This window comes from Entelurus aequoreus, linkage group LG05, assembly GCF_033978785.1.
Source record: "Entelurus aequoreus isolate RoL-2023_Sb linkage group LG05, RoL_Eaeq_v1.1, whole genome shotgun sequence".
NCBI classification, from domain to species: Eukaryota; Metazoa; Chordata; class Actinopteri; order Syngnathiformes; family Syngnathidae; genus Entelurus; species Entelurus aequoreus.
In genome coordinates, this window is record NC_084735.1 from 87,274,591 (window position 1) to 87,289,590 (window position 15,000).

Consider the following 15,000-nt stretch of genomic DNA (forward strand, 5'->3'; position numbering starts at 1 on the left):
ATATATATACACGTATATATATATATACACGTATATATGTATATATACATGTATGTATATATACATGTATGTATATATACATGTATGTATATATACATGTATATATATATACATGTATATATATGTATATATATACATGTATATATATATACATGTATATATATATACATGTGTATATATATGTATATATATACATGTATATATATACATGTGTATATATGTATATATATACATGTATATATATACATGTGTATATATACACATGTATATATACATGTATATATATGTATATATATACATGTATATATATACATGTATATATACACATGTATATATACATGTATATATATATACATGTATATATATATACATGTATATATATGTATATATATACATGTATATATATACACATGTATATATACACATGTATACATATATACATGTATATATACACATGTATATATACATGTGTATATATACATGTATATATATACATGTATATATATGTATACATATACATGTATATATATACATATACATGTATATATATACATATACATGTATATATACATATATATACACATGTATATATATATATATACATGTATGTATATATATATACATGTATATATATATACACATGTATATATATATACATGTATATATATATACATATACATGTATATATATACATATACATGTATATATATACATGTATATATGTATATATACATGTATATATATATACATGTATATATATATACATGTATATATATGTATATATATACATGTATATCTATATACATGTATATATATATATACACATGTGTATATATATGTATATATATACATGTATATATATACATGTGTATATATATGTATATATATACATGTGTATATATACATGTGTATATATACATGTATATATATGTATGTATATATATGTATGTATATATATGTATATATATAATGTATATACATACATGTATGTATATACATACATGTATATATATATATACATGTATATATACATGTATATGTATATATATACATGTATAAAAATACATGTATGTATATACATATACATGTATATATACACATGTATATATACACATGTGTATATATACATGTGTATATATATACATATATACATGTATATGTATATACATACATGTATATATATACATGTATATGTATATACATACATGTATATATATACACATGTATATATACATACATGTATGTATATATATAAACACATGTCTATATATACATGTATGTATATATATACATGTATATATGTATATATACATGTATATATACACGTGTATATATACATGTATATATATGTATATATATACACGTGTATATATATATGTATATATATACATGTATATATATACATGTATATATATACACGTGTATATATATATACATGTATATATATGTATATATACACATGTATACATATATACATGTATATATACATATATACATGTATATATATACATACATGTGTATATATACATGTATATATATACATGTATATATATGTATATATATACATGTATATATATGTATATATATAATGTATATACATACATGTATGTATATACATACATGTATATATATATACATGTATATATACATGTATATGTATATATATACATGTATATATATACATGTATATGTATATATATACATGTATATATATACATGTATGTATATACATATACATGTATATATACACATGTATATATATACATGTATATATATATACATATACATGTATATATATACATATACATGTATATATATACATATATATACACGTGTATATATATATACACGTATATATATATATACATGTATATATGTATATATACATGTATGTATATATACATGTATGTATATATACATGTATATATATATACATGTATATATATGTATATATATACATGTATATATATATACATGTATATATATATACATGTGTATATATATGTATATATATACATGTATATATATACATGTGTATATATGTATATATATACATGTATATATATACATGTGTATATATACACATGTATATATACATGTATATATATGTATATATATACATGTATATATATACATGTATATATACACATGTATATATACATGTATATATATATACATGTATATATATATACATGTATATATATGTATATATATACATGTATATATATACACATGTATATATACACATGTATACATATATACATGTATATATACACATGTATATATACATGTGTATATATACATGTATATATATACATGTATATATATGTATACATATACATGTATATATATACATATACATGTATATATATACATATACATGTATATATACATATATATACACATGTATATATATATATATACATGTATGTATATATATATACATGTATATATATATACACATGTATATATATATACATGTATATATATATACATATACATGTATATATATACATATACATGTATATATATACATGTATATATGTATATATACATGTATATATATATACATGTATATATATATACATGTATATATATGTATATATATACATGTATATCTATATACATGTATATATATATATACACATGTGTATATATATGTATATATATACATGTATATATATACATGTGTATATATATGTATATATATACATGTGTATATATACATGTGTATATATACATGTATATATATGTATGTATATATATGTATGTATATATATGTATATATATAATGTATATACATACATGTATGTATATACATACATGTATATATATATATACATGTATATATACATGTATATGTATATATATACATGTATAAAAATACATGTATGTATATACATATACATGTATATATACACATGTATATATACACATGTGTATATATACATGTGTATATATATACATATATACATGTATATGTATATACATACATGTATATATATACATGTATATGTATATACATACATGTATATATATATACACATGTATATATACATACATGTATGTATATATATAAACACATGTCTATATATACATGTATGTATATATATACATGTATATATGTATATATACATGTATATATACACGTGTATATATACATGTATATATATGTATATATATACACGTGTATATATATATGTATATATATACATGTATATATATACATGTATATATATACACGTGTATATATATATACATGTATATATATGTATATATACACATGTATACATATATACATGTATATATACATATATACATGTATATATATACATACATGTGTATATATACATGTATATATATACATGTATATATATGTATATATATACATGTATATATATGTATATATATAATGTATATACATACATGTATGTATATACATACATGTATATATATATACATGTATATATACATGTATATGTATATATATACATGTATATATATACATGTATATGTATATATATACATGTATATATATACATGTATGTATATACATATACATGTATATATACACATGTATATATATACATGTATATATATATACATATACATGTATATATATACATATACATGTATATATATACATATATATACACGTGTATATATATATACACGTATATATATATATACATGTATATATGTATATATACATGTATGTATATATACATGTATGTATATATACATGTATATATATATACATGTATATATATGTATATATATACATGTATATATATATACATGTATATATATATACATGTGTATATATATGTATATATATACATGTATATATATACATGTGTATATATGTATATATATACATGTATATATATACATGTGTATATATACACATGTATATATACATGTATATATATGTATATATATACATGTATATATATACATGTATATATACACATGTATATATACATGTATATATATATACATGTATATATATATACATGTATATATATGTATATATATACATGTATATATATACACATGTATATATACACATGTATACATATATACATGTATATATACACATGTATATATACATGTGTATATATACATGTATATATATACATGTATATATATGTATACATATACATGTATATATATACATATACATGTATATATATACATATACATGTATATATACATATATATACACATGTATATATATATATATACATGTATGTATATATATATACATGTATATATATATACACATGTATATATATATACATGTATATATATATACATATACATGTATATATATACATATACATGTATATATATACATGTATATATGTATATATACATGTATATATATATACATGTATATATATATACATGTATATATATGTATATATATACATGTATATCTATATACATGTATATATATATATACACATGTGTATATATATGTATATATATACATGTATATATATACATGTGTATATATATGTATATATATACATGTGTATATATACATGTGTATATATACATGTATATATATGTATGTATATATATGTATATATATATGTATATATATAATGTATATACATACATGTATGTATATACATACATGTATATATATATATACATGTATATATACATGTATATGTATATATATACATGTATAAAAATACATGTATGTATATACATATACATGTATATATACACATGTATATATACACATGTGTATATATACATGTGTATATATATACATATATACATGTATATGTATATACATACATGTATATATATACATGTATATGTATATACATACATGTATATATATATACACATGTATATATACATACATGTATGTATATATATAAACACATGTCTATATATACATGTATGTATATATATACATGTATATATGTATATATACATGTATATATACACGTGTATATATACATGTATATATATGTATATATATACACGTGTATATATATATGTATATATATACATGTATATATATACATGTATATATATACACGTGTATATATATATACATGTATATATATGTATATATACACATGTATACATATATACATGTATATATACATATATACATGTATATATATACATACATGTGTATATATACATGTATATATATACATGTATATATATGTATATATATACATGTATATATATGTATATATATAATGTATATACATACATGTATGTATATACATACATGTATATATATATACATGTATATATACATGTATATGTATATATATACATGTATATATATACATGTATATGTATATATATACATGTATATATATACATGTATGTATATACATATACATGTATATATACACATGTATATATATACATGTATATATATACATGTATATACATGTATATATATGTATATATACATGTATATATATACATGTATATATATGTATACATATGTATATATATAATGTATATACATACATGTATGTATATACATACATGTATATATATATACATGTATATATACATGTATATGTATATATATACATGTATATATATACATGTATATGTATATATATACATGTATATATACACATGTATATATACACATGTGTATATATACATGTATATATATACATGTATATATATACATGTATATACATGTATATATATGTATATATACATGTATATATATATATGTATATATATGTATATATATAATGTATATACATACATGTATGTATATACATACATGTATATATACATGTATATGTATATATACATGTATATATATACACATGTATATGTATATATATACATGTATATATATACATGTATGTATATACATATACATGTATATATACACATGTATATATACACATGTGTATATATACATGTGTATATATATACATGTATATATATACATGTATATGTATATACATACATGTATATATATATACACATGTATATATACATACATGTATGTATATATATATACATGTCTATATATATATACATGTATATATATACATGTATATATACATACATGTATATATATACATGTATATATATATACATGTATATATACATGTATATATATATACATGTATATATATATACATGTATATATATATACATGTGTATATATACATGTATATATATATAATGTATATACATACATGTATATATATACATACATATATATACATGTATATATATGTATGTATATATATACATGTATGTATATACATTATATATATACATATATATACATGTATATATATACATGTATATATATACATGTATATATATATATACATGTATATATATATATACATGTATATATATACATGTATATATATACATGTATATATATATACATGTATATATATACATGTATATATATACATGTATATATATACATGTATATATATATATATACATGTATATATATGTATATATATATATATATATATACACATATACATGTATATATACACATGTATATATATGTATATATATAATGTATATACATACATGTATATATATACATACATATATATATACATGTATATATACATACATGTATATATATACATACATGTATATATATATATACATGTATATATATACATGTATATATATACATGTATATATATACATGTATATATATGTATATATATATATATATATATATATATATATATATATATATATATATATATATATATATATACACATATACATGTATATATACACATGTATATATATGTATATATATATATACACATATATATATATATGTATATATATATATATATATATACACATATACATGTATATATATACACATATACATGTATATATGTATATATACATGTATATGTATATATATATATGTATATATATATACATGTATATATATATATATATACATGTGTATATATGTATATATACATGTATATGTATATATATATATATATATATATATATATGTATGTATATATATACATGTATATGTGTATATATATACATATATACACATGTATATATATACATGTATATATATACATGTGTATATATACATGTATATATATACATGTATATGTATATACATACATGTGTATATATATACATGTATATACATGTATGTATATACATACATGTATGTATATACATGTATGTATATACATATACATGTATGTATATACATATACATGTATGTATATACACATACATGTATATATATACATGTATATACATACATGTATATATACACATGTATATATATACACATGTATATATATATACATGTATATATACATGTATATATACATGTATGTATATATATATACACATATACATGTATATATACATACATATATATATATACACACATATATATACATATATATATATACATATACATGTATATATATACATGTATATATATACACATATATATATATACATATATATATATACATATACATGTATATATATACATACATGTATATATATATATACATGTATATATATATATACATGTATATATACATGTATATATATATATATATATATATATACATGTATATATACATGTATATATATATATATATATATACACGTATATATACATGTATATATATATATATATATATATATATATATATATATATATATATATATATATATATATATATATATATATACAGATATATATATATATACCGTAATTTCCGGACTATAAGCCGCTACTTTTTCCCCTCGTTCTGGTCCCTGCGGCTTATACAAGGGTGCGGCTTATTTACGGCCTGTTCTTCTCAGACACCGACGAAGAGGATTTCGGTGGTTTTAGTACGCAGGAGGAAGACGATGACACAATGATTAAAGACTGACTTTTCATATACCGGTAGGCTGGTTATTTTGATAACGTACAGGCGAGCACTTTGTATTACTTTGCACCGTTGTATTATTTGTACTCTGCACGAATGCTGTTCGCCATGTCAAAGATGTGAAAGTTTGATTGAATGATTGAAAGATTTATTGTTAATAAATGGGACGCTTTGCGTTCCCAAACAGTCATCTCTGTCCCAACAATCCCCTCCGTGGTAGCAGGAACCCCTATATACTACGCTAATTACACATCAAAACCCTGCGGCTTATATATGGAGCAATCTGTATTTTCCCCTGAATTTAGCTGGTGCGGCTTATAGTCAGGTGCGGCTTATAGTCCGGAAATTACGGTATATATACATTTATATCCACACATGCATGTACATGTGTATATATATATATATATATACACATGTATATATACATATATATATATATATACATACATGTATATATGTATATATATACATGTATATATACATGTGTATATATATATATATATATATATATATACATGTATATATATATATATATATATATATATACATGTATATATATATATATATACACATGTACATGCATGTGTGGATATAAATGTATATATATATATATATATATATATATATATATATATATATATATATATATATATATATATATACATGTATATATATATATATATATATATACATGTATATATATATATATATATATATATATATATATATATATATATATATATATATATATACATGTATATACACACATGTATGTACATGTGTATATATATATACATGTATATACACACATGTATGTATATATATATATATATACACATGTATATGTATACATGTATATATATATATATACACACACATGTATATATATATATATATATACATACATGTGTGTATATACATGTATATATATATATATATATATATATATATATATATATATATATATATACACACATGTATATATATATATACACATGTATATATACATGTATATATATACATGTATATATATATATATATATACACACACACGTGTGTGTATGTACACACACATGTATATATATACACATGTATATATAAATATATATACATATATATGTATAAACATATATACACACGTATGTATGTGTGTATATATGTATGTACATGTACAGTTATATACACAGTGTATTACCGTATTTCCTTGAATAGCCGCAGGGGCGCTAATTAATTTAAAACCTCTTCTCACTCCTGCGGTTACCAAAACCATGCGGAATGAGCAAGCATGCTCTAATTATTTTAAAACCTCTTCTCACTCCGGCGCATACCTTATCATTAAAAACACATTTAATAAAAAAAACGTTATTATGATCTTACCTTTACTTGTAGATGGGTCCATGTGCAGCTGCTTCTGATCAAAGGCAGTCTTTCTCATCTTTCTTCAATTTTAAAAGTCTCTGGAGATATTCCTTTAATTATTACCTCCTGCTTCGATTGAAAGTCCAGTTTAGAAAACGGTTTTATTTTAGATATGTAATCCTCCATGTTAAAAGTGCAAGCAAACAATTGCTGCATGCTTGCTGCTTGTTGTCTTCTTCTGCAGTACCTGTCTCCTGCAGTACTGGTAGTCGCAAGAAGGATCACTAGCGCCCTCTACCTCCTGGAGGCGGGAGTCATTTAATGACTCATATTTGACCCGGCGGAAGTGCCAAGCATGCGCTAATTATTTTGCGAAACGAGTTTGACCCGGCTGTAATTCTAGGCAGGCGAATAATATATTCCCGGCGCCAATTCAAGGAAATACGGTATATAGAAGAGTGAGACATACTTAGCACAGTTTGTTCTCGTAGATGTTCCATAACGGGCTCCACACTTTTCAGACGTTGGATGAGAGCTGCCTGGTGTCTCTTGACGAAGGTGAAGCCATCTGAAGATGAGAGAGAGAGAGAAGGTTGGATGATGCACAACAAAGAGAAGGTTGGATGATGCACAACAAAGAGAAGGTTGGATGATGCACAACAAAGAGAAGGTTGGATGATGCACAACAAAGACAACAAAGAGAAGGTTGGATGATGCACAACAAAGAGAAGGTTGGATGACGCACAACAAAGAGAAGGTTGGATGATGCACAACAAAGAGAAGGTTGGATGATGCACAACAAAGAGAAGGTTGGATGATGCACAACAAAGAGAAGGTTGGATGATGCACAACAAAGAGAAGGTTGGATGACGCACAACAAAGAGAAGGTTGGATGACGCACAACAAAGAGAAGGTTGGATGACGCACAACAAAGAGAAGGTTGGATGACGCACAACAAAGAGAAGGTTGGATGACGCACAACAAAGAGAAGGTTGGATGATGCACAACAAAGAGAAGGTTGGATGATGCACAACAAAGAGAAGGTTGGATGACGCACAACAAAGAGAAGGTTGGATGATGCACAACAAAGAGAAGATTGGATGACGCACAACAAAGAGAAGGTTGGATGATGCACAACAAAGAGAGAGAAGGTTGGATGATGCACAACAAAGAGAGAGAAGGTTGGATGATGCACAACAAACAAAGAGAGAAGGTTGGATGACGCACAACAAAGAGAAGGTTGGATGATGCACAACAAAGAGAGAGAAGGTTGGATGATGCACAACAAACAAAGAGAGAAGGTTGGATGATGCACAACAAAGAGAGAGAGAAGGTTGGATGATGCACAACAAAGAGAGAGAGAAGGTTGGATGATGCACAACAAAGAGAGAGAGAAGGTTGGATGATGCACAACAAACAAAGAGAGAGAGAAGGTTGGATGATGCACAACAAACAAAGAGAAGGTTGGATGATGCACAACAAAGAGAGAGAAGGTTGGATGATGCACAACAAAGAGAGAGAAGGTTGGATGATGCACAACAAAGAGAAGGTTGGATGATGCACAACAAAGAGAGAGAGAAGGTTGGATGATGCACAACAAACAAAGAGAGAAGGTTGGATGATGCACAACAAAGAGAGAGAGAAGGTTGGATGATGCACAACAAAGAGAGAGAGAAGGTTGGATGATGCACAACAAAGAGAGAGAGAAGGTTGGATGATGCACAACAAAGAGAGAGAGAAGGTTGGATGATGCACAACAAAGAGAGAGAGAAGGTTGGATGATGCACAACAAAGAGAGAGAGAAGGTTGGATGATGCACAACAAAGAGAGAGAGAAGGTTGGATGATGCACAACAAAGAGAGAGAGAAGGTTGGATGATGCACAACAAAGAGAGAGAGAAGGTTGGATGATGCACAACAAACAAAGAGAGAGAGAAGGTTGGATGATGCACAACAAAGAGAGAGAGAAGGTTGGATGATGCACAACAAAGAGAAGGTTGGATGATGCACAACAAAGAGAGAGAGAAGGTTGGATGATGCACAACAAAGAGAGAGAGAAGGTTGGATGATGCACAACAAAGAGAAGGTTGGATGATGCACAACAGTGGTCCAACCTACCTGACGCCATGGCCTCAGCCAGCATCTCTCGCTCCTCCTCCCTCTTCTGGTCCTCGGCACTCAGCAGGTCACAGACCAGCTCCTGGACTGTGCGGTAGTTCTCCCCGCTGGTCAGGATCTTGCCCTGGACCGTCTGCTTGACCAGACCGCGCTCGAAGCCCATCTCCAGGGCAGACTTGATGACGGGCGTGTTCATCATGATGGCGTCCTCGCAGCGCTCGTCACCCGGACCCAGGTGCACCACTGTGAGTCCAGACCGAGGACGGCTGTGAGGACATAGTGAGACCATGGTACACTTCTCTTGGCTCCACTCACCTGGCGGGTCCACAAACTCTCTGGAGCTGCTGTCTCCGTTTGTCAGCAGCTGTGGAAGAAGGAAGATGAAAGATGAAAGATGAAAGATGAAAGATGAAAGATGGAAGATGGAAGATGGAAGATGGAAGATGGAAGATGGAAGATGGAAGATGGAAGATGGAAGATGGAAGATGGAAGATGGAAGATGGAAGATGAAAGATGGAAGATGGAAGATGGAAGATGGAAGATGGAAGATGGAAGATGGAAGATGGAAGATGAAAGATGAAAGATGAAAGATGAAAGATGAAAGATGGAAGATGGAAGAAGGAAGATGGAAGATGGAAGATGGAAGATGGAAGAAGGAAGAAGGAAGAAGGAAGATGGAAGATGGAAGAAGGAAGAAGGAAGAAGGAAGATGAAAGATGAAAGATGAAAGATGGAAGATGGAAGATGGAAGATGGAAGAAGGAAGATGGAAGATGGAAGATGGAAGATGGAAGATGGAAGAAGGAAGAAGGAAGATGGAAGATGGAAGAAGGAAGAAGGAAGATGGAAGATGGAAGATGGAAGATGGAAGATGGAAGATGGAAGAAGGAAGATAGAACATGTCACACACAAACCAGCAGAGTGACTTTCTTCTTCTGACTTTTACCTGCTCAAACAGTCGAGGGAAACGAGCCTGAATCTGCTGGACAAACTCCTGACCTTTTTCCTGCAGCAAATACTCACACCTGCAACACATTCACCATCACTATGATGCAACATGTAAACACCTGCAACACATTCACCATCACTATGATGCAACATGGAAACACCTGCAACACATTCACCATCACTATGATGCAACATGTAAACACCTGCAACACATTCACCATCACTATGATGCAACATGGAAACACCTGCAACACATTCACCATCACTATGATGCAACATGTAAACACCTGCAACACATTCACCATCACTATGATGCAACATGTAAACACCTGCAACACATTCACCATCACTATGATGCAACATGTAAACACCTGCAACACATTCACCATCACTATGATGCAACATGGAAACACCTGCAACACATTCACCATCACTATGATGCAACATGTAAACACCTGCAACACATTCACCATCACTATGATGCAACATGTAAACACCTGCAACACATTCACCATCACTATGATGCAACATGGAAACACCTGCAACACATTCACCATCACTATGATGCAACATGTAAACACCTGCAACACATTCACCATCACTATGATGCAACATGGAAACACCTGCAACACATTCACCATCACTATGATGCAACATGTAAACACCTGCAACACATTCACCATCACTATGATGCAACATGGAAACACCTGCAACACATTCACCATCACTATGATGCAACATGGAAACACCTGCAACACATTCACCATCACTATGATGCAACATGTAAACACCTGCAACACATTCACCATCACTATGATGCAACATGTAAACACCTGCAACACATTCACCATCACTATGATGCAACATGTAAACACCTGCAACACATTCACCATCACTATGATGCAACATGTAAACACCTGCAACACATTCACCATCACTATGATGCAACATGGAAACACCTGCAACACATTCACCATCACTATGATGCAACATGTAAACACCTGCAACACATTCACCATCACTATGATGCAACATGTAAACACCTGCAACACATTCACCATCACTATGATGCAACATGTAAACACCTGCAACACATTCACCATCACTATGATGCAACATGTAAACACCTGCAACACATTCACCATCACTATGATGCAACATGTAAACACCTGCAACACATTCACCATCACTATGATGCAACATGTAAACACCTGCAACACATTCACCATCACTATGATGCAACATGTAAACACCTGCAACACATTCACCATCACTATGATGCAACATGGAAACACCTGCAACACATTCACCATCACTATGATGCAACATGGAAACACCTGCAACACATTCACCATCACTATGATGCAACATGTAAACACCTGCAACACATTCACCATCACTATGATGCAACATGTAAACACCTGCAACACATTCACCATCACTATGATGCAACATGGAAACACCACACATGTATGTAAGCATGCATGTTAACATGGCGCATACATATGTTAGCACCTATGCAACATGTATGTTAGCATCTATGCAACATGTATGTTAGCACCTATGCAACATGTATGTTAGCATCTATGCAACATGTATGTAAGCATCTATGCAACATGTATGTAAGCATCTATGCAACATGTATGTTAGCATCTATGCAACATGTATGTAAGCATTTATGCAACATGTATGGAAGCATCTATGCAACATGTATGTAAGCATGTATGCAACATGTATGTAAGCATCTATGCAACATGTATGTAAGCATCTATGCAACATGTATGTAAGCATCTATGCAACATGTATGTAAGCATGTATGCAACATGTATGTAAGCATCTATGCAACATGTATGTAAGCATCTATGCAACATGTATGTAAGCATCTATGCAACATGTATGTAAGCATGTATGCAACATGTATGTAAGCATCTATGCAACATGTATGTAAGCATCTATGCAACATGTATGTAAGCATCTATGCAACATGTATGTAAGCATCTATGCAACATGTATGTAAGCATCTATGCAACATGTATGTAAGCATGTATGCAACATGTATGTAAGCATCTATGCAACATGTATGTTAGCATCTATGCAACATGTATGTAAGCATCTATGCAACATGTATGTAAGCATCTATGCAACATGTATGTAAGCATCTATGCAACATGTATGTAAGCATCTATGCAACATGTATGTAAGCATCTATGCAACATGTATGTAAGCATCTATGCAACATGTATGTAAGCATCTATGCAACATGTATGTAAGCATCTATGCAACATGTATGTAAGCATCTATGCAACATGTATGTAAGCATCTATGCAACATGTATGTAAGCATCTATGCAACATGTATGTAAGCATGTATGCAACATGTATGTAAGCATCTATGCAACATGTATGTTAGCATCTATGCAACATGTATGTAAGCATCTATGCAACATGTATGTAAGCATCTATGCAACATGTATGTAAGCATCTATGCAACATGTATGTAAGCATCTATGCAACATGTACAAACCCCGTTTCCATATGAGTTGGGAAATTGTGTTAGATGTAAATATAAACGGATATGCTACAAATTGTTGAACAGTTTAAGAACAACCTTTCTCAAGCAGCTATTGCAAGGAATTGAGGGATTTCA

At 26.9% G+C, this 15,000-nt stretch overlaps 1 protein-coding gene across 2 annotated transcripts in view; it reads right to left on the minus strand.

Moving 5' to 3' along the window:
- Positions 1-15,000, minus strand: part of birc2 (baculoviral IAP repeat containing 2) — a 33,333-nt gene that overhangs the window by 4,412 nt on the left and 13,921 nt on the right. For both annotated transcript variants that reach the window (XM_062049250.1, XM_062049251.1), the window contains exons 7-10: positions 12,353-12,431; positions 11,723-11,771; positions 11,408-11,650; positions 9,760-9,858 (exon numbers count right to left, since the gene is read on the minus strand). In XM_062049250.1, coding sequence (XP_061905234.1) covers positions 9,760-9,858; positions 11,408-11,650; positions 11,723-11,771; positions 12,353-12,431 — 470 coding nt within the window. The remainder of the gene's footprint in view (positions 1-9,759; positions 9,859-11,407; positions 11,651-11,722; positions 11,772-12,352; positions 12,432-15,000) is intronic.